This window comes from Drosophila suzukii, chromosome 3 (assembly GCF_043229965.1).
Source record: "Drosophila suzukii chromosome 3, CBGP_Dsuzu_IsoJpt1.0, whole genome shotgun sequence".
Classification (NCBI taxonomy): Eukaryota; Metazoa; Arthropoda; class Insecta; order Diptera; family Drosophilidae; genus Drosophila; species Drosophila suzukii.
The window spans coordinates 84612553-84634610 of NC_092082.1; the positions used below are offsets into that span (position 1 = coordinate 84612553).

Here is a 22058-nt window from a genome sequence, read left to right on the forward strand (position 1 = left end):
GTGGCAACACCGCGCAACAGCTGTTTCTGCTATCGGACCATCGCTCTCCGGGTTATCGAAAGAGAGCTGCAACTACAAAAAAGCGTAACTCTCGGATCTCGTAAATTTATAAGAAATTAAATTATTCAACCCGCCCGCGGTCGGCAGCAATCGAATCAAATTAGCCCGGGGTGTGCGACAAACACTTGTGGGTCACTGCAAGTTAATAGATATCGAGATAGCCAAAGAATTGGCCAGAGTCAGCGCGAAAAAGCTTCCACTCCCCGCGCGCGGTGTGTGTAGTAAAAGTAAATCGTAAATCGTGAAACGCTGTGGTTGTGGTCGAGTGCGTGTGGTGGTGCTACTATTCTGCATATATTTTAGGGTGGTGCGCGGTCATCGGCGGTGCAGTGCATCCACGTTCCTATGTGGCGGCATTTTGATGACGAAATTATTTTTGGATAAGTGTTTGATGAGCGTGGCCAAATCGGAGGAGTCATCATCATCAGCGGCGGCGGCAGCAGAATGGAGAGCGAGCGGTTGCGAATCACGCTGGACAGCGCGGATCGGGTTTATTTTGCGGGCGACATAATTCGGGGAGAGATCTGGATGAATGTAAACAAGCGCACCAAAATACGCGGTAAGTGCCAGTCGGGCATACCTTTCCATTTCCTGGAAGCCCCATCTCAAAGCCCGGCTTGCATCATCCGTGACTCAGGTCGCCGCACAGAAACACAAAGAGAAAATAGTTTGATTAAAGTACTAAAACTAGTTGATCAAAGAAAAAGGAAATCATTCCTTTCTAAGCTCATGTAAACTATTTCAAAATTTTGGTTTTGTTTTTTATCTTCTAAATTTTAGTATTACTTTTCACCAAAATAGGTTTATTTTATAGTTCATTATCAATTTTATGATTATAAAAAAATTAAATTCAATAAACACACTGGTTGGGCATAGGAAATAGCTCCGCTCTTTCTCTGCCGCCACACAAACAGTGTTCAACATTGATAAGCTGCCCTGTGCAATTACTCACACGAAATGCCATTGCATTGCGTGTCGACCACTGGATTAAAACCATCTAATGCAAACAAACATATACAGTATTTATTTCATCCTAACATTACTCACCAAATCAAAAGGTTTCTTTTCTGTTTTGTCAGCGGTTTTTAACCCATTGTTTGCCCAGTGGCCAGCTGGACTTTCGTTGCGGCCCCATTCGCATAAACAAAGAACTTCATCAGTTAACAAAGCACAGCGGCCATTTTATGGGGCTGCCCCTCCCCCTCCTCCCCTTACCCGTAATGCCGAGATTCTTGCTCGCAAATTCCTCCAATTGCCTTCTGCACTCGCCTTTCATTCATCGATAAGCATTCAATTGCCGCCCCGTGCAATTGCATTTACAATTGAATTTGCTCTCGTTCTTCTTGAGCACTGGCATTTGCTTCAGGAAATGCCAAGCCAAACGCAACGCACGAGTGGGAGCGAGAGGCCCAGAGGGTGGGGGGCGTGTGTGCGAGGAGGGGCGCACTATATTGGCGTGCCGAAATTTTCGTAATATGGGGCCAAGCGCAAAGTCAGGTCTAAGAGAAAAAGAGAGGTGAGAGAGCTCTCTCAGCACAGTAAAGGTTATGAATGAACGCCTTTGAATGAAAATAAGTATATTTATATAAAATCACCCTTAAAATATTATCAGCAATGTTGATTAAAAGGCTAGAATTTTGAGTTCTTTTGATTTTGGTTTCAAATGTTATGTTAAATTTTTTTGATTCTTTAGAATTACCCAAAAAAAAACTACATTATATAAAAAAATGCGTTTTTCATTTTAATTCACATTCAAGCAAAAGTTTAAAAAATGATTCTGTTTATGTGTCTTTTTATCTTTGTAAACCGATTTAATTTTTCGTATTTTAAATTCTCAAAATATCCTTTTTATATTCACCAAATTAACTTTTTATAATAAAACAAGGAAGAACGCTATAGTCGAGTACCTCGACTATCAGATACCCGTTACTCAGCTAAATAGAGATATGCAAGTAGCAAAGCGAGATTATAATGCGCCACCTACCGGCGGTATACAGATTTAAGCGTTATGGGCGTTAGAGTGGGCGTGTCAAATTTTTTTTGGATCAATCGATAGGTAATGACTAGGCGAATACATTTCAGTTACAATTTTTTATCTAGCATAAAAATTGTGGGCGTCACAGGTTTTCGCGGTTTGTGGGCGTTAAAGTGGGCGTGGTTTTTTTAGGTCAATCGATAGGTATTGATGAGAACATTACATTTCAGTTAAAATTTTTATTCTAGCATCAAAACTGTAGGAGCCACAGTTTTGGGCTGTTTGTGGGCGTTAGAGTGGGCGTGGCAGTCTACTGAAACAAACTTGCGCTGCGTAAGAAGCTCAGGAATCTGCACGCCAAATCTCAATAGCCTAGCTCTCATAGTTTCCGAGATCTCAGCGTTCATCCGGACAGACGGACACGGCTAGATCGACTCGGCTAGTGATCCTGATCAAGAATATATATACTTTATGGGGTCGGAAACGCTTCCTTCTGCCTGTTACATACTTTCCGACGAATCTAGTATACCCTTTTACTCTACGAGTAACGGGTATAATTATAAAATATTATAAAAACCCAATTTAATTGTGCGACCCACCACTGTGGAAAGCGCCTCTCTGTTGTGATTTGCCACTGTGCAGGTGTGCGTGAGAACTTCCCAGCAGCTGGTCCGTTGCATGTGTGCGTGAGAGTAGAAGAATATGGGAGCGCCACACTATCCCGCATCTTTCGGGTTTTAATGCGCTACGCGATAAAACGCAGGGCATTTTGGTGACATTGGGTGAAGCCATAAGTGTTGACTTCAGGCGTTGGGCCAAGTGTTTGTGGACTGGGGGCTAAAAATAGTTGGACTGCTGTCCGTTAACTGCCCCAAAGTCAAAGTCGGTCGTTACGTTATCAGCGCAAATATAACAAACGCGATTTATTATCAGAGCACAGACTACAAGTACAAAAATATGCTTATAAAAAAAGGGGGAGCTGCAAGACATTTTTATGAGGGGGGAATGCTTGGTGGAAAATAAGGAATACATGACGACAGCTGCCACATTGTAAGGCTTCGCAATTACATTAATTATACGCCTGTTTCTCCAAACCCGGCCCATACATATTACATACGTACTCGTTTATATATATATATCTAAATATGTTTATGCACTTAATTGAACACAGCAGTTTATCGTTAGTTTGTGCACAATGGATGAAATTCCGGGTGGTCCCATTACGCGTTCATGCGGTCCCTGAGGAAGAGCTCCATCCGCGGCCAGATCTCCTTGGTCTCTTTTCCCTTAAAAGTAGCAACCAGGCCCTTCTCTTTGTACCAGGCTATCACTGGACTCATCAGTTCATCGTAGAGCTCCAGCCGCCTGGCCACCACATGTGGCTTGTCGTCCTCGCGCTGAGTCAGCGGTTCTCCCGTGACATCATCTTTGCCAGGCACTTTCGGATCTTGGAACCCTATGTTGTACACCCTGCCAGAGGGCGCGTGAATCCAACGGTGCTTGACCCGATCGATAATCACATCGTGTGGAATGTCCAGCGTGATCACTGCATCGATCTGCTCACGAGCTTCCAGTGCCTGAGCCTGGGCGATGTTGCGCGGGAATCCGTCCAGGATGTACGACCTGTTGCCCACCTCGGTTATACGGGCCAACATTGTCTTGGTCACGATTGAATCCGGCACCAATTTACCGGCAGCGATAAACTCCTTGGCCTTTCTGCCCAGCTCCGTGTTCTTTATGATGTTCTGGCGCAGAATGTCACCCGTGGAAATGTGGACACATCCATGGTTCTTGCAAATCAGCTCGGAAATAGTTCCCTTGCCCGAGCCGGGGGCTCCGATTATCACAGCGCGAAAAATTTTCGTATACATTTTTAAGCTCTACTTCTCTCTACCTCCTTTTTTGAGCTGCAAGATAAGAAATTCTGAGTTACTGCAAATAGTTTAAATTTTAATTTAAGTACTAAAGTGCTAAAAAGAATATATATATCATATATTGTGCAGGCAGCTTTAGTTAGTTTATGAATTCTTTTGTTTATAACGTTATTTACAAATGCTATAATGTTCTGTAGGGTGAATAACTGATAATCTAGCTGCTAGCACCAAAAATAGTTTCAAACCAATTTCTGTTGTTGACCACATTCGACAATCTTTATGGGCGCGATTAGATTAACAAGCACGCAACAATTGTTTGATACAAAGGTGATGAAGGAAGGTTATAGTTTTCGGTATTTGTATTTTATGACTAATCACGGGAATCGAGCGAAAGATTCCATTCAATATGTGTGACCACACTGCAATAAAAGATATAACACTTGTCAGCTGGGGAGACACCGTAAATCAATATGCCGCATGGCAACAAGTGTAGCGCACTCACGCCCGAGAGCGGCAACAGCAACAAAAACAACAGCAACAACAACTGCAAACAAGCGTGGCTTTTCAGCCTTATGTTCTTTGTCTTCGTATAACCAGATATTGTTGTTGTCACCCGCTTATCGTCCAAAGTCCACACGGAAAATTATTGAATAGGTTCAATGTCGCGCGTGTTGTGCGATTTTTATGCAATTCTGCATTTCTGCACTTCACTTTTGGCCCTGCACTTTTTTTTTTACTGGCTTTTTGTTATGTTTGTTATGTAAATTAGCAGCTCGTAAAATCACCTGCTTTTGGCACTTACACGGCACTTGGGTTTTATGGGAAAATTTCGGGTGTCCGCCGACCACGTATCTCGGTAGCAATTCTCGCCCGCGTACTAATTGTGCGATAACTTGTCGCCGTTATAGTATTCTAATTTGGTGTCCGCAGCTACCGAGTCCGATTTGTGTGTTCTGTTTTTTTTTTACTTGTTCCGCTGCTGCCGGCTGGCGAATATCAAATGAAACAAGTCGTTATCTTTCGTGTGTGTTTGGTTTGGCTCTGTTGTTTAGCTTCCAGGCTTCTTTTCTCTCCCTCTCTTTCTTGCGCTCACGAGGCCCCAAGTAACAGCCGGTTGTACGCCCTCTCTTTTTACTCCCTTTTTGTCTCTCTCACTCTCTCTCTTTGCAAAAGTGCAGTGTATACGATACGGGGGCTGTGGGGGATAGACACGCTGTCTCCCTCGCTCTCTGGGGAAATTGCGCTCTCTGCTTTTGGGGCCCGCTCTCTTTCGCACTCTCTCACTGGGGGTCCATTGGGAATAAGTGCAGTGTGGACTTTAATTTAGATTCCTTCCATATGCAAAAAGTATATCTGAAATAAAAAACTACAAAACTAGTTTTTTACTTTCTAAGGTTTAACTGACAACTATAAACTGATCGATTTTTCAAAGGTTTTTGATTCATGGTACTCACATTTTTAATAGTTCTTTTAAGAAGGGTTTGGTTTTATGATAATCTTTTATTGGGGATAAAACGTTCTATATCTAAAAAAAACCAAACTTTTAATTATTTGCCTAATAAAAAGTAACTCTCTAAAAGTGGTGTAAAGGTCCTTTCCTTTATAATTCGTGTTAAGCTTATAAATTTAATTTTGAATAATTTACAGTGCACTTCGAACAATATTCAAAAAAATGTTTAGTTGATCGTACTAATAATGCCTATTTGATTTAAAATCTTATATATTCTGAAAATTAATATGTATTTAGTACTTACCTGATTTGTATTCGATGGCGACAGCTTGTGAAATCAGGAGCAGATTGTAGTTATCTGCAAATTTTTTGTACAATTTTTTAATTTTTGTATCTTTGGCGGATATTTTTTTAAGTGGGTAACTTGTTCTGAGTTGGTGTGTTCCCATCTTAGTTAAGTTGAGAAAAACTATCAGTCATCTTAACGAAGGCAAAAAAATGTATAATAGTTTAAAAAATACAGCTACTTTGATAACTTACCGATCGGTATATTTTACCTGGACGTCAATTTCACAAAAACCAAAACCGTACAATAAACCAATAATACTCGATTGTTTCTATATACAAGTGTAAGAAGAAATATTTAACACCTTAGTTGATTTTTGCATGCAAGTCATGCCGAACTTAGCTTTGTAAGCTTCTTTATTAAGTGATCAGAGAACTTTTCCATGGGAGCGTATTACAAATTTGCATATCAAATTCAAATTTTATCAGCTAAGAGGAAACTTAACACTCGTAGTACGTGTGAGAATCGAGGACCCTACTCCTTGACCTCCTTGGTGGCCTCGATGAGCCCTTGTTTGCGCTCCTTCTGCGCCTCTTTGATCATTTCGTCCACCTGCTCGACGGTGGGCTCGGCATCGGTCACTGGCTTTGCAACCTCCTTGTCATTTGCACCATCCTTTTCCGGCGAAGCTGCTTTAGAACTCCTCTCTTCCTTGCCGTTTGGTTCCACAGCGCGGGAAACACTGCGTCTATCGTGATTGTACCAGGAGTACTTGCTGCGATCCATAGCGCTACGACCACGGCCCCTACCCCTAGGTGGGTAGCGCGACTGATTACGCGGACTCAGGCTGCGGGAACGGGAGCGACTCCGGGAGCGAGTGCGTCGATAGCGGGACGCCGGTGATGGTGTGCGGCGGGGCACAAACGGCGAGGGCGTGCGGCGGTTGGCAAAGGCTGGGGGCGAGCGCCTTGGCACGAAGGGCGATGGAGTCCTCCGACGATGAAAAGATCGTGAACGGCGATCTCGGCGGTACCGATAGCGTCCGACCACAAAGCGATTCCCATAGCGGCGTGGCGAGGGACTGCGAGAACGTGAGTAGCTGCGACGCCGACGGGATCGCGACCTGCTTCTCGACCTGGATCTGGAGTCGGATCGCGAGCCACGACGACGGCTTCGATGACGCGAGCGCGAACTTCTTCCGCGCCTACGATGACGCGAGCGACTTCGCGACCGGCTTCGACTCCTACTGCGACTGCGCGAGCTGCTGCTCCGTCCGCTTCTTAGTGGTTCCACTGGCGCCGCCAGGCGAAGCATTCCCAGCTTATCCATCTGCAGTGGTCGTTTGATCTGAAAAGAGAGCTTGGGCGACGGCTCCGGGGGTTTCCTTTGCTCCTGATACTTGGGCGCTGGCGGTGGAATGTCGCCTCCAAGGCCAGACACGGCGGCCGCATGACGCGAAGTGCTGGGTCCCATGACGTCGAAGATAGATTTTTTGGGTGGAGCTACTGCTTTTTTCATCGGCGGTGGGGGTGGTGGTGAGTCTCCTCCACCATTTCCATCTTTTAGATAGTTTTTGATCTTGGCTTTAAGTTCCGCTTCACTGCTGGTGCTGTTCATTAGCCTAAAAGCAACACAAAGCGGTGGTAATAAACCATGTTTTAAGAAAACTTAACTGTTTTTACACCCCAACTGAAAGATGCCTCAGTTGAGATGCAAATACAGTTTGAAAGTTAAGCTAAATTCTCGTCAAGGTACATACTTGTCTTGTCTATCACATTGGGTTAGGCAGGGAGATCTCAAGAAAATGTATATTTATTGTGCAAGGTGCATCTTTTGCTGCAACACTCACCTGAAGGCCTCCTGGAAGTCTATCTTCTTGAGCAACTCCATGGGATCCTCCAGCTCGGTCTTGGTCCTGGACCTCCTCTTCTCCTTTTCCTTCTTGTCTTTTTTTTTCTTGCCCTTCTTCTTGGCCTTCTTGTGCTTGCTTGCCTCCCGCAGAAGCTTCCTCACACTGGACACAGTCTCATCATCGTCTAGCCGGAACTCGTTGGCCTTTTGGGCATCGATTACCGCCAACTTTTCCTCCCCAGGCGTTTGAATCGAATTTTGGGCATAGAATGGCTGACTGATGTTGCTCTTGACCTTTCCAGCTAAAATTTGGAATGGGTTATCAGTTGGATCGGTGCACGTGAGTGAGATCTTCATCAGCTTTAAACGCTTGCACTGAACCCATAAAAGTACTCACCCTGATCTTCGCTTTCACTTTCACTGCCACTCGATGAGGTGGACTCGTCCGAAGAGGCCAGGTTGATCCGGTCGGCGCTTACTCTATGCTTACCGTCACCACTTCGCTGCAGTGCGTCCAACGACTGGCGCGCCTCCTCGTGCTGCGGCAGCAGGTTCAAGCAGTCACTGTAGGCCTTGACCGCCTCGGGTATGCGGTTCTCCTCCTCATAGCTACGACCCAGAGCCACTAGCGTTTCGCCCATGTACTTGCGCGCGTTCACATGGTACTTGTTCAGGTTCAGAGCCTTTTCAAAGTCCTGCAGTCCCTTTAGGAAGCTGCCGCGGTTCGCGTAGAGGGCACCGCGGGCCACCAGACCCTCAACATTGCGCGGATCAATGTTCAGAGCCTTGTTCAGGCACTGAAAAGCTTCGACCTGCTGGCCGTTCTTAAAGTGCTCGATGCCATCAGCCACGGAGCTGAACGGCGGCCAATCAATGAAGGTGTTGGATGCGATAGGGTGTGCGAATGATGGAATGACATACACTCAAGTTTCAAGTTGGAAGTTAAACTTACCGGAAGGCCCATTGGGAGGCCTGCTTCTGGCGCAGCTCCGCGGCGTTCTCCGCCTCCGGGAATCCCGCCTTCAGATGGCTCATCAGTGAAAAATTTTCATTGGGCTGCAGGCCGTTTATTTGGAACAGTAGATCGTAGTTTGGATTTTCGAACTCCAAGGCAGCGTTTAGGTCATCCTCGAAATGAGTAGTAGAGGGATGCTCCAGGTTATGTATTTTACTGCGGAAAAGGCGTTGGTTTAGCAAGGTTTTGGATAGGTCTTGAAGAGATAAAGTTCCTTTTTTACCGATAATACTTGGGCAACTCGTTAATGTCGCACAGACCAAACTTCAATTCCGGCGGTTGGTTGAACATGCCAATCATATTGAGGCTAAGCCGTTCAGTATCAGCAGATATGCTGTTAATCTCGCAGCGCAGGATGTCATTTTGGGCAAAGCTACGCGGATTTCCCTGCTTGTCCAGGGGCAAGGGACCCCAGTAGTCCTGCAGGATCATGGCCTATAACGATAGGGGGTTAGATTGAATTTTGAAAGGTCATTTAACTCATTTTTGTATATGTTTAGAGATTAAATACGGAAACTTTTTAACAAGAATGCAAATATCTTTGAGTTTTAAATGGTAAATTGATTTTCAGTTACAAAAAGTTAAAGCTTTTTACCTTTATGGGTATGTCGGCCAGGTAGGCATGCTTGGGTTCCCCAGAGCAGAGTGGCTTCACTAAAAGCCGGTTGCCATTGAGCAGTCTTGTCACCTGGGTGTAGATGATATCGCCCTGTTTCAGGGCAGTCAGGCGGTGGGCCCACGCCTTGCGTTTGTCCTTCACATTTAGAAAGAACTCGAAGGGTGGCATCTGTGCCATATAGGTGTTGGCTGAAAAAGGGTGTTGCAAGTGAGTTATGACTGGCTAAAGTCATATAATGTAAACCCACCTTGTGACAGCACGGAATCCTCCATAACATTGGCTACCATAGTGCGATCGTACAGATCGGTGGCCTTCCGCGCCAGAAACTGGTGCATCTTGAGCCGCTTGGCCCGCTCCTGGAACGTGAAGAACTTCTGGCGCTCCTGGTAGACCGAAAAGTTCACCTGCGTGAGGCCCATCAGCCGCAGGTCGTCCACGCCCCGCTCATCGTCCCAGATCTTCTGCAGCGGCTGTCCATGGTAGCCCAGGGCATGGCCGATGTACTCGAAGTTCATCTTTGCAGCGCCGCCTTTTCCGCTTTACACCATTTAAAGTTGAGGCGATGCCTCTTTAAAGGGCAAAAGGGGACGGGCGGAGATAAAGCCCACACTCGATTTAATCGGGTGAGAAAATGTCGGCACCGCTCGTAGCTGAATTCAACTGCGCACACTCTGTTCTCAAACACTTGAACCAAATGGGACAATTGACCCTTATGATTTGCCTTACTTGCAACACAATTGATTAGATTTCGGCATGAATATATCTGCAAAAAAAATAATTTTCGTATTGGCTTGCTGGTAGGAATGAGTGTGACCAGAAATTAGCCAAAAAATAAAACCTAAGAAAATTACATGAGCGGTCTTGTTAAAAGAGGGTGTCTACGCTAATATAGCGGATACATCATCATGCAATTTAAAAGTGACCGTTTGCGATAGCTGTGGTATATTTCTAGTATTTTTTACTTCTTAAGTTCACAATAGCCGCCAAACAAAAGTAGTCAAATTTATTTGGCGCGACATTCAAACGTCACTCAAATGTTATCCTAACCAAAATCCACTCAACCGCTGCTTTTAGAAACGAAAATGAATTGACAAACTATTGGGCCCAAAGTTGAGAAAATTGTAACGTTATATTTAATCTGTTTTCTTAATTTTACAATATTTAATTTTCGAATTTCCCTTATTTTCAGCAATCAAGGTGCAGGTCACCGGCAAAGGGAAGTGCAAGTGGATGGAGATTCTGCGTAAGAACTCTAACAACAACGAGTACTCACGCAGCCTATTCTACACAAGCAAGGAGGTGTACGAGCACAGCGAGACTCCCCTGCCTGATTTCGAGCCCCGTGGTCTGGAACTTTCGCCCGGGGAGCACACGTTCGTCTTCGAGGTGGCGCTGGGTCGCCAACTCCCCTCGAGCTTTAAGGGCAGCTATGGCGGCATCAAGTACAAGATGCGCGTGCTTATCCAGCGGCCGTGGACCTTCGATGAGCGGCACACGATTCCTTTTACCGTGGTGAAGAACATGCCGCTGCAGCCTTCGCAACGCAGTATTCCCAGTTCGCTGGAGAAGCAGGTGACTAAGACGATCAGCTTATTTGGCACACGACCCATCACCTTGCTGGCTCTTTTGCCAGAGGACTTTGCGGTGCGGGGAGAGCCGCTGAGGATTTGCGCCACTGTGATCAACAACAGCACCACCGCCGTGGAGAAACTGCGCTTCAGTGTCCTCCAGTACGTAACCTACTACAGCCATGTGCCGCTGCGGGTGCAGAAGGTGGAGTGCATTGCTGTGGCCACCAAGGAGACGGGCTCGGTGCAAAAGAAGACCGAGCGCAGCTTTGCCCACGAGTTGCTCTTGCCCGAAGGAGCTCAGCCCACGGATGAGCAGATGAGCGGCGTCATCACCATCGTTTACGAGCTGCGCGTAGAGGCAGTGCTGCGGGGATTCTTCAAGAACCTGATCCTAAATCTTCCCTTCAAGGTGTACTCGCAGGATACGTCGAACAGGCTGAGTTCGATCCGTCCGCCGCCTCCACCACGACCCAACGACGGTCCACCTGGTCCGGATGTTAGCTCCGGCAATCCCTTCGAGCCCGCCTTGCCGGTCTATCCATCGCTAGACTCCTCCATCGGTTCGCCCTCGCACTCCTCGCAGTTCAGTGAGTGCAGCTCCATCAACTCGATAACCTCGGACTCCTCGGCGGCCACTCTGAGTCCCGCCGTGGGCGGAGGAACCGGTGGCATGGAGCTATCCTACACCTCGGGTTCGCAGTCCTCGCAGTACGGAAGTCCCTCGGCCAGGGCCAGCCTGCGCAGTTCCAATGTGCCCTACATGCCCTACTCGTCCAGCCCGCTGATGGTGCAGTCGTATCCGCCAGCCCACGTGCCCACTTATCCGCTGCCGGAGTCGCCGCAGTACTCGCTCCTTGCCCTGACACCACCGCCAACTGGAGCCGCTCCTCCGACAGCGAATGGAGCAGTAGGCGGAGGAGGAGGAGCACCGGGCTACAGCCAACTGCCATCCACCTCGGCCTCAGCCTCGTTTCTTCAGCCGCGCCAGGCTCCTGGAGCCCATGAGTTGCGTAAGTTACAAAAGAATACCAATATATATAACTAATGCTATGATCCCATTTCCCATAAAATGCTATAGAAAAAATTATCAACTTACAATTTTTATAATCTAATAATCCTTTTATCTACTATTCAGCACCTTCCTATGAAGAGCTCTTCGGCTTGGCCAATGCCCCTCCTGGAACTCCAAAGTAAGGAGTGATCGACAGTCCTGAGCAGCCACCCAGTTACGTCCAAGCTTTGCCTAGACATAGAGCTTCAGGTTTACTTTATAGTGTTATAGAGTATCAAAATATCGAATATATCTTAGAACTGCTACGCTTCGAGCACAAACCATATGCAATTTGTGCACAAATCAAGAGCACTGTGTAACTACTATGAATTCATTTGATTCGGCTATAATCTCCCATTCAAAAGTTATATTCTGATGTTAATTATAATTAACACCTTCGTTTGCACTGATTATAAGTTGTTTTTGGATAAGGCAAAGAGTTTATTAAACTTGTCAAAGAAAGATATCGAAAAAATATTTTCTTTTAAATGTGCTTTTTTCTTTTCATGTTTCATTTGTGCATACTTGAGTGATTTATATACAAATATTTGGGTTTGCCAATTGATAAATATTTAGTAAAATATGTTCAATAACATTTCACAAGCAGAGGTTTAGTAAAAATCCACTGTGTGTTTCATAACTATAATCATATTTATGTACTTGACAATAAAATGGTCAACTTATTTGCCTTGTCCACTTAAATTAGATTTTGAGCTTAAAACAACATAATTGTATTCTTAGCCAGAAAATATAAAGGTCTATAAAATAGTTTGCTTGTTGAAGCGAAGTAGGTAGAATCACAAGCGAAATCTATTTGGAATTTAGGCAAAAAGCAATTTAACTATGTATACATATATCCGAACAAATTCGAAATTAGTTGAAAATTAATATATAAAATTGCATAAAAAATTATTTAGGTAAAAGCGAATTTTTTTCTAAATAATTTATATTCTAAATCACAAGAATTTAATGAAAACTTGGAAAAGTCTGTCTTCGGTTAAACTTGATTGTCAAATGTATTTCCTACAGACTTCCAAACTAAGCGCATTTCTAAGAATCGAATCTTGCGAATTACTCTAAAGACTCATGAGTATTTATCTCAGCACACAATAACTCGAAACATATTTCCTGCCCCGCCTATTTATCTGACATCTCTTATTTATATACGTCCATGTCTCCAAAGATTCTGATGAAAATGGTTTACTGATCTAGTGTCTCAATGAAATTCTATACCAAAACAGGTCTAACATTACTATTTATTTCTCTCACTGCATTATATGTTTAGCATTTAAGTACTTAAGCACAAATCGAATATGTTGAAGGATAGTTTGGTTCTATGATGACAGAAGAATCATTGAATCAATAAGCTTTAGTGCCTCTGTATGATGAAGAAATCGAATGGTTATCGTTGATGAAAACAAATATATCGATAAACAATTTTTATACACTGATATTACTGATAAATCATCGTTCGGAAGCAATGTCAACTTTTAGTTTTAAGCGCACGAATGTATATTATGTACGATCAAACGATTTCGTTAGGGTGCTTTACAAATCACTATTTTTGGATACCAACTTTTTGTTTTCCTTGAATTTAGTGCATATGGACTAAATTTGAATATGATTTACATGAACGAAAAACTTAATAAAATGTTAATATAATTACAAAACCAAATGGATTTTTCTTACGATGAAAAGTGTTGATAAAATATTTAAAGAAATATTATGGTCTTTATAATTTTAAAAGTTTTCAAAGAGCTTAAAAGTTTTTTAAGGATAAATTATAACAATTCGAATCATATTTCGCTCAGTTATTAATATAACTTGTAAAACTCTAGATTTTTAAATCCCTTTAACTGTTTTGTTGTTAAAACAGGGTTCCAAAAATCCCCCCATTTGATAAAGCAGGTCATGTTACAACCTTTCAACTGGCAAAAACCCCTCTAGAAAGCGTAGTTCTTGTACGTGTTAAATTACAATTTCAAGTGCTTGAAGGAAAGTGCGTTGCTGTCGCCCACGCAGCTACCTGTGTCTGCAGCTGCCCAGTTGGACAGGTGGGCATGTGAAAAGGTGGGTGGTCAGGTGAGATGGTGAACTGGTGTACTGCCGTACTGCTGTACTGGTTTTCAGGCGTTCTGGCGAACGTGTGCGGCTTTTGTAACAAGCAACGGAAGTGTTAAGTCAGCTGTAATTGTTTTCTTTCATATTTTTTCAGTCGCCGCTGTCGAGGGCGACAATTTAGTTTGCCCAACGGCGCTGGGGGAATCAGAGTAACCATAAATTATACTCCACATTGCAATGGGGCTGCCGAGCGGTCCGCATGAAAGGCATACATAAACAAAATTGTTAAATAATAGCGACATTTAGCGGAAGTGCCTGCCGCATTCTTGAAACTTCAGCTCGCGCGACAAACGATCGCGGGGTCCTTATTATTTCGTACGATTCACTCCCCCGAGTTTCCATTTTGTCAAATTATAGAGGTGCTAGAAGGGAACTCAGCTCACCCCAGTTTTAGTGTACTTAAATGTCTTAATCGCTGTGGGGTTAAACTTCTATTTTACTTTCCAGCAAGGGTGCGGGGGTAAGGTTAATGATTTGTTGACCATTTCGAGGCCGGGGTGGTGCAATTTGAGGCACTGCCTTTCGGCATTGAACGTGCCACTAACTGATATTAAGTATGCGCCATGTGTGCCACTGTCTTGGCCCCGAAACGGATACAGATTGATAAACACGTACGTGGATGGAAGTCATTTCAGATTGGCTGTATGTTTTAATGTGCTTACATAAGGAATATAATGTTTTTTACTTATGTAATAAGCAAAGGACTTTAAAATTATATAACTACAATTAAAGAAGAGATACTGAAGATTCTTAGTTTTATTGACTAATATATGTATTCGGAATTTATGGATAATTTATTTATTTGTAACCAAAGCTCGGAATAAGATTTAACATATAGTCTGACGTCTACTAATTATGAACATTATTTTTATCAACTTTTAAGAATCATAAAAAGTGGTCAGCCCTCCTAGGCTCCATTTCCCACATGAAACCACTTAAAGAAACCCCAAGTTACTCGCTTCTTCCTACCCAAAAACTTTCGACCCATATGGCCAAGCGGACAATGATCGAGTTTTTATTAAAACTCGTGAGCACACATGCCGGAAAAACTCCCCATCCCTTCCTGCAGTACGAAAACCAAAGCCATCTGCGTCAACGAATGGCTGGGAATTAGTTTATTTCACTGTCCTGGGGAAAGTCGGGAAAAAACGGAAGGGAAATCGAAGGAAGCCAAAAGAGCATGTTAAAGAAGGCCGGGCACATGGCCTAATGCCAAATAACCAAATCAAAACTAATCAAGCAGAAGTTACTGCAACTGCCGCACAGCAGGTGGCATCCGATTTACCAGGGGTTTTTCGACTGAGGATTGAGGATGGGTTTTTTTTTGGCCACAGTGAAAATGGTTTTAAATTGCTGCCTGATTGTCTTTCAAGTTGGCCCACACTTGTGGCGCTTTTCCTCCTTTTCTCTCGACGGTGACTGAAATTTAATCAAGCGTTGAAATTTTTGCACGTACGTATTTCTATTTCTATCATATTCAATGGCCGCTCCAATTTCTGGCTTTTGGTCACATGTGCGACTCTCTGTCCGTTGTGGTCACAGTGGGTTCTGTCCTCCTCATCCTCATCCAGCTCCTCATACTCATCCTCATCCAACTCCTCATCCACATCCCTGATTTTGGCCCACTTGTGTGAATGGTCCCGAAACGAGCTCTGCGTTCGTTCTGGGGCAACAGTTCCCAAAGACTGTGACCTTCTTGGCCCCCACTTCCCATTATGTGTATTTTTTTTAGATGGTAGCTGGATGGCCTGGCCGCTTCATTAAGCTTTTTTTGTTGCCTGGCAGCAAGCTGTGACGGATTCGAGGAGTTGAAGTTTGTTTTTGTGCCCGGTCCTTAAGCAGGGATTCCCTTGGAGGAGGGTTAGTCATGCGATAATTAGCGGGAAACTTTGATTCACGGAAACATAACTTGTTTATGTACTTATAAAAGAAGGGCAATCGATTATAATTTTTTTAAAGTTTTTTGAAGAGTTGTTTAAAGTAATTTTAATAAGTGCTTATTTTCTGGTCATGTTTATATCTATATTTCGAATTATTTAATAGTAGAATACAGGTAATATCTTGTTCCTTTAGGATACAGATTTTTTGTAATCTCTTTAGCGCGTTGATAAGGAAAGAACTGATCTTTCACATCTCAAAATGAAAGTTAAGCTAATGGAACTTTACATATTTATCTGGATTGTAAGTAGAGTATGGGTATTATTTTATTTTGCCAAGAAGGTATTGGTCATATTTAAAAGGAATTTTTTAGTAAAAACTTGTGTGACTTAAATTTATAAATATATAAAAATTAGTGATAATAAACAAATCTTTAACCCATTAAACAGATTGTAATACCTTATACAATCTAAATATCAATATGTTGGCTATTAAAGAGCTTGGTACAAAATCCTTTTAATATAATCTGATTATTTGGGTCAATTTATTATTTTAATAAATATTTATTGGTGTGTAATACGACAGACCGTGAGTTCTCCGCTGCAATTCCATTTATTTATCATAGAAGTAGCAACATCTTGACTTGGATTTAATATCAATTTGACACAGTTGTTGGACGCCCACGTGCTGTTCATTTTTCTGTGCAATTTGATTGCAGGACCCCCCTCGGAAAACTCCAACCCACGCATATAGAACACCATCACCACCCCCATCCACCACACACAATATGTTGCAATTTCTGTTAATTTCGTTATTGAGACACGTTCGCACGAACTGCGGGCGGGCACAGCTTTTCGCTCGAATTCCCTCTGCGGTGCCGGAGATGAACTGCAGCTGTCCGCCGGACGCCGAGGAATTTTTGCAGTGGAGCTCGAGTTCCCATTCCCCCCCCCCCCCCAAAAAAAAACCCCAACCCATCCGGACTGATTGATGCCGGAGGAACGGAGGAGCGGAGTAGTTTATCCACTGGCCGATTGGCAAAAGAAGCCACAGCAAAAGCTTGCGGTGTGTGCATATAATTTGATATAGCCGGCTAGCTAAAAGTGGCCAAGAAAGAAATCCTTGAGCGTTGAGCAGCCAATTTTCACTGGCCAGAGGCCACAACAAAGAGCTCGGAGCTGTGCAGCACTTTATGAGTGTATTTAAGCTCTTTGGCAATTAATATGGTCCATTTGAGTGTGAAATACTTGTGAAAGCATTGAAAAACCTGTGGTCCTATTTGCCGTATTTTTAGATACCAATAAAATAAATTTTTTTCTATTTACTAAATTTGATTACGTTTTAGGCACACATATGCACATCCCCTAACTGTTTTCTATCAATTTCCCCACTGACTTTTAATTGACAATTAAAACACTTTTGGCCATGCGACTGGCCGACTGGCATAACATTTTTCTTTGATGATGTAACATGGTAAATAAACAAAAGCTGCACTTTTTGCAGCTGTGTGCGTGTTTGTGTGCGCTCAGTCAATAAATATGCAATTAATGTGCAAAAATCAACATAATCAAATTACGACCGTTTGATTGGTTAAATTGAATTTATAATGATGGCCGAACCGTTTTCGCTGTTGGATAATCAGTTTAGCATTGTAATGCCAGAAAGTATCTGTGGCTCAATTCAAATTGTTCGCTAAACCAGAAACACGTATAAAAACATAGCGAAAAGCGAACGAAAATGTATGCAAATAAGTAAAACATTTATATGCATTAACACTTTAATCTGTGACAGGGCTGATTTTATACGCTCAATTGAATTAAAGATATTTGCTGAAAACAATTTTCAGCAAAAAAGCAATTGCAATATTTATGTAATGAATGTCCCCATACCCATGCAATCCAATTCGAATTTATTGCACTTAACTTGTGCAAAATGTTAACATTTAATCAAATCAAAACAAGCTAACAACCCAATCTCAAACCCCCAACCCAGAAAATGCAGCAAAAAATGCAATAAATATTTGATTGGTTTTTATGTAGTAAAAAAAAATGCAAATAAAAACATATGCATATAATTAGTAGCAAGCTAAAAATTTGATTTGACCAGCAAATTTAACGAGGAAATGGAAATGAAATGGAATTAAAATCAATTTTGCACTGAAAGTGAAATAACTGAAAAGGATACAATGAAGTAATTAACAAATTTAAAGAAAGCAAGCTAGTAAAGAATTTATCCATTTGAAATTGATGCAAATTTTTGTAATAGATAATTAATTTGCGATGATTTTTTATTACAACTTCTTCCTTTTTAACACATTTTTAGAGAAGTGTATGCATAAAAAAATGTATACATTCAAATACTTTTTAAATGCCAATTCATTTAGTTTGTGCGCTTAGAACAAAAAAAATAAATATTTGCCCACAAATACTATATGTTAGAAATTATTTATCCAATATCGTTAAATCCGTTCGGCAGCATTTTCTGCAAATAAATTGGTTAACTAGGAATTCCGTCGCAGCCGCAGGACGACAAACGAAGGTAAATTTCGAGAGATGGCCAAGACAAGTAAATCAAATTAGATTGGAATGTTCCGGTATGCCGGTCTGGGACAAAATACTTTTCCACCATCCAAGGCAGTGGGTCCAAGGTCCTGTCGACCACATTTTTGCGGTTCTAGCCAGTCCAAAAGTGTCCTTGCCGGGCAAATATCCAAATTAATAAAATACAAATATTCACAGTGCCGGGCGTAAGTTAACCGACGGGAGCAGTTGATTAGTCTGCCATGACAATGCCAAGGATTTTTCACATTCCATGTGCAAATTGATTCAATTATTGGCATTTAATTAAATGCAAATAGTCGTCACCCACCTGTCCCCTTCGGTTTTGCCCCCTCCTGCGGTTACCAACTTTAAAGAACTTCATTAAAATGCCAGCCCGCGACGAAGCAGAGCTCGAAACCAAAACCAAATATTTCGTTCATTTCATTTTGTCAAATTTAAATGCCCCTTGACAAAAGCTACTACCGCTCACCCCAAAACGAAATGAATCCCAAAAAGATCCACACTGGAAAAATCCTGTTTTTACATAGAAATGTAGAGTGACTATTTTTTTAAAATTTTTTAAAATGTTTGTAAAAGTAAATTTTCTTTTCTTTTTAAAAATTATCTAATTCTTAGCCATTTTTTTCAAATAACCTTAATTTACTAAGAGCAAAAAATGGGTTTTCAAGTTTAAAAATCGCATTATCCTTAAGTTTCTAAAATTCAATGTGAATACTTTTTTGAGTAAGTGTAAATTTTCAGATGTTTGATAAATGGTTTTTTAAATTAAACTCAAATAAACATACTTATTATACATCTAACAAGCCAACTAATACATTTATTTGATAACTTTTCTAGGTAAGAAAAATATAATACGTATATATCAGTAATAATAAATTAAACTTGTATGTTTTTTCCCCAGTGCAGTCGTTATATCCTCGATCCCCCCTGCGCATTGAAGCCATGTAATTGTTGTCCGTCTGGAGCAGCCCTGCAGTTATTTGCATTCAAATCGCAATTTTTGTCTCATTAGAAAGTATGCGACGGGTGTGGGCAGGCGGGTGAAAGTTGGAGGAGCCCGGAGAAAGAGCTTGGCCATCACATTCTTGCCCCTCGAACATTCAGACATTGTCAGCCTGGCCAACGACGCTTAAGTGTCCCAAAGTTGTGCCGGCCACAGAGCTAAATGAATGCCAACAAGTCGAGTCAGTCGAATAATGGGGAGGCATGGGTATGCCATGGGGGTAGACATTGGTTTTTGGGAGGGGGCTTGTGCTTCGGAACAGAGGGTGACAAGCCAGTCGTTATCGCCCCAGGGCTTTAGTTTAATTTCACTTCAATTTTCATTGTACAATTTTCGCATTTTTCGATATGTTTCCAAGGATTTCGGGAGGGTTTCGGGGGGTTTTGGTTGGCTGGCTGGTCGGGCTAAGGGTTGCTGCTTTGCAAACTGATATTGCCTTTTAAGTAAATCAATATCAAATGCCTGGGATTTAAGTTTGCCAAGTCACAGTGAAATGGAACAGACAATTTTGGTTGTACGTAAGAGAAGAGTTTGTACTCTCGGCAATAGTCATTTTAATTTCAATCTAATAATGGAAAATTGGATATAAATGGGGATATAAATACTATCTAATGTTCATATATAGAAAATTTGTTGCTAATCTTACTTTTTTTAAGTCCACAAAAATCGTTATAAGTTATTTCCTGCTTCTGTTTTTAATAAAAGGTCATTTTAAGATCGTATATACCCTTTGGAGAAATTATAAAATAGAGCACCTAAAACGACTTTGGCCGCTGGCTTCATCAAGCAAATTTTGCGATGATGAATGAAAAAATATTCCTTGAATTTCTTTGGCTCTTTCCTTTATTTTTTTGTTTTCGCTTTACTTTATTTTTCGTGGGAGTATATTTTATGTGAACGTTTTTAATTTTCCAAAGTGAAAAGCAAATTTGTCACATTTTCTCTCTTTTCACATTCTGTTATTGGATTGAGCCGCATTTGATGAGGCTGCGGTTGTCGGGGGCAAGGAGTGGGTTCAAGTCGTGGCGGGGTTAATGTTAATGCTAATAAATTATACGACAGCCTTCAAATTGAAATCCAGCGACGACAACTCAAACGAATTTAATTGAAAAACTGTTTTTCGCCGCTCGTCGCGTTTTGCATATAAATCAGTGAGTCGAGGGGCGGTGCGCCCACTGCATCAGTTCATCTAAAGGGGATGGTAAGTGAATGGGGTGGTGGCTTGGTATCCTATATACCCGTACTCGTACTATACCATCCCATCCAATCCAATCCGATCTAAATCCCGATGTCCAGGGCAGAATCGCGGCGAGTTAGGCAATCGCAGCTCGAAAGCTTACATGTTCTGCATTTGGGCAAACAAACGCGACTCGCACAGGTCACTGCGTATTCAGAGCAAACTGTGAAGTACACAGAGAATAATGCGGGTATATAAACAATTTTGTGTATAATTTCTAAAGCAAATCTGCCTGGAATATGTATCTTTATTTGAATATTATCAATATTCTCCTTTCATTTGTCTGTTAGCATTTTATTTTTCGGTTAAGCATCCTAAAAATTTTCAGAGATTTTCTAATTAATTATTAATTTTTTCTAAATAACTGAACTGTGTTTTTTTGCATGTATTTTATATTTTATCATTTTTCTATTATGTTATTTTATTTAAGTCTCATTATTTCCTTAGATCAAAATCAGAATGAAATACTGTAGTTTTCTGGATCTTTTTTATTTTTAAACTTAAAGTGATCCTAATTTTCTTCAGTGTACTTGCTTTAGTGCTTTAGTGTGCGGGGGGCGTGTGTGTGTGAAGCGGCTGCCACGCCTCGTTCGTGTAAAGTTGCCGGGCTCTTTCAATTAGCAATTTGTCAGCTGAATCCAGTGCTCAGGCCATGCAAATTATTCTCTAAAAATATACATATATATATCCTCATACGAGGCTATGCAAAAATCCCCACTACCATGCGTCCATACAAATCTGTTGTAATTCAATTATAAACTAGAAAAACGGAAATAAAAATATATAGGCACACATATAAACATTTCCATAAACCAAATGTCCTCGTGCCTGTAACTGGAATTTATTTTAATTTTTGTTTTTATTTAGTTGAGTTATAGCTGCAGATGCATGAACAAGTCAAATATGCAGGGATTTAATTAAAAAATCGCAGCTTTGTGGAGATTTTTTAATTTAGTACAGCTTTTGCCAGTATGTTTGTTGTTAGACGGCGTGAGGTGCTATAAATTGGTATGACGGCTGAATTTAGTCCATTTTTTGTTTAGAAACTATTCTGGATTTCTAGAGTAAGCTATGATGGATATTGATGTGGATATTCCAAAATGTCACTTTTTATATAAAGACTAAAAGTTGTAGGCTTATAAAAGAACATATGGTATTTATGTTAGCATCAATAAGTTTTAGATATGGTAAAAATATTTGCAAAGTCCCAGATACTGTATAGATTTTATGATCTAGAGATAATCTTAAGTTTACTATATGATTGTTCAAAATGAGCTAGATTATAAGAAAAAAATATATATTACATTTAACCCATAACTCTGATAAATTTTAACTTTACCTTCGACGCTTGGGAACATAATTGTAATATCCATGGATTTCTTAAGGCCCCGAAGCCTACATATTTTATTTCCTTGAGGCTAGTTTGATGTTGTTCTATGACTTCTTCTGCGTTCTACTTTATTTTTATGCCAATTTGTGGCACATTAGCTGCCTGACTTATTTATA

General features: G+C 41.6%; 3 protein-coding genes across 4 annotated transcripts; 1 reads left to right on the forward strand and 2 right to left on the reverse strand.

Moving 5' to 3' along the window:
• The first annotated feature begins 48 nt into the window (after nt 1-48).
• On the forward strand, nt 49-13203 carry Leash (leash). Its single transcript, XM_017077395.4, has 3 exons — nt 49-619; nt 10320-11711; nt 11837-13203. Exons 1-3 carry the CDS (start codon nt 505-507, stop codon nt 11893-11895), a joined length of 1566 nt encoding a protein of 521 aa, XP_016932884.2. The 5' UTR covers nt 49-504; the 3' UTR covers nt 11896-13203.
• On the reverse strand, nt 2926-8569 carry Ak3 (Adenylate kinase 3). Of its 2 annotated transcripts, none has more exons than XM_065867263.2 (2): nt 8449-8569; nt 2926-3942 (listed from the first exon to the last, which is right to left on the reverse strand). In XM_065867263.2, exon 2 carries the CDS (start codon nt 3904-3906, stop codon nt 3256-3258), a length of 651 nt encoding a protein of 216 aa, XP_065723335.1. In that variant the 5' UTR covers nt 3907-3942; nt 8449-8569; the 3' UTR covers nt 2926-3255. The 2 variants fall into 2 exon arrangements, with proteins under 2 accessions (XP_065723335.1, XP_016932885.1); XM_017077396.4 differs by lacking the exon at nt 8449-8569 and adding an exon at nt 4712-5056.
• LOC108012111 (tetratricopeptide repeat protein 14 homolog) lies at nt 6015-9943 on the reverse strand. The gene is made up of 7 exons (XM_017077393.4): nt 9378-9943; nt 9107-9318; nt 8735-8946; nt 8449-8667; nt 7894-8351; nt 7495-7798; nt 6015-7266 (listed from the first exon to the last, which is right to left on the reverse strand). Exons 1-7 carry the CDS (start codon nt 9643-9645, stop codon nt 6180-6182), a joined length of 2760 nt encoding a protein of 919 aa, XP_016932882.4. The 5' UTR covers nt 9646-9943; the 3' UTR covers nt 6015-6179.
• Nucleotides 13204-22058: the final 8855 nt, after the last annotated feature.

Coding starts and splice junctions, on each gene's coding strand:
- Leash (XM_017077395.4), top strand. CDS start 505: ATGGAGAGCGAGCGGTTGCGAATCACGCTGGACAGCGCGGATCGGGTT. Junction 620..10,319: donor CAAGCGCACCAAAATACGCG/GTAAGTGCCAGT, acceptor CCTTATTTTCAG/CAATCAAGGTGCAGGTCACC. Junction 11,712..11,836: donor TCCTGGAGCCCATGAGTTGC/GTAAGTTACAAA, acceptor TCTACTATTCAG/CACCTTCCTATGAAGAGCTC.
- Ak3 (XM_065867263.2), bottom strand. CDS start 3,906: ATGTATACGAAAATTTTTCGCGCTGTGATAATCGGAGCCCCCGGCTCG.
- LOC108012111 (XM_017077393.4), bottom strand. CDS start 9,645: ATGAACTTCGAGTACATCGGCCATGCCCTGGGCTACCATGGACAGCCG. Junction 8,352..8,448: donor GCCTCCCAATGGGCCTTCCG/GTAAGTTTAACT, acceptor GCCGCCGTTCAG/CTCCGTGGCTGATGGCATCG. Junction 7,267..7,494: donor GACTTCCAGGAGGCCTTCAG/GTGAGTGTTGCA, acceptor TGTTGCTTTTAG/GCTAATGAACAGCACCAGCA.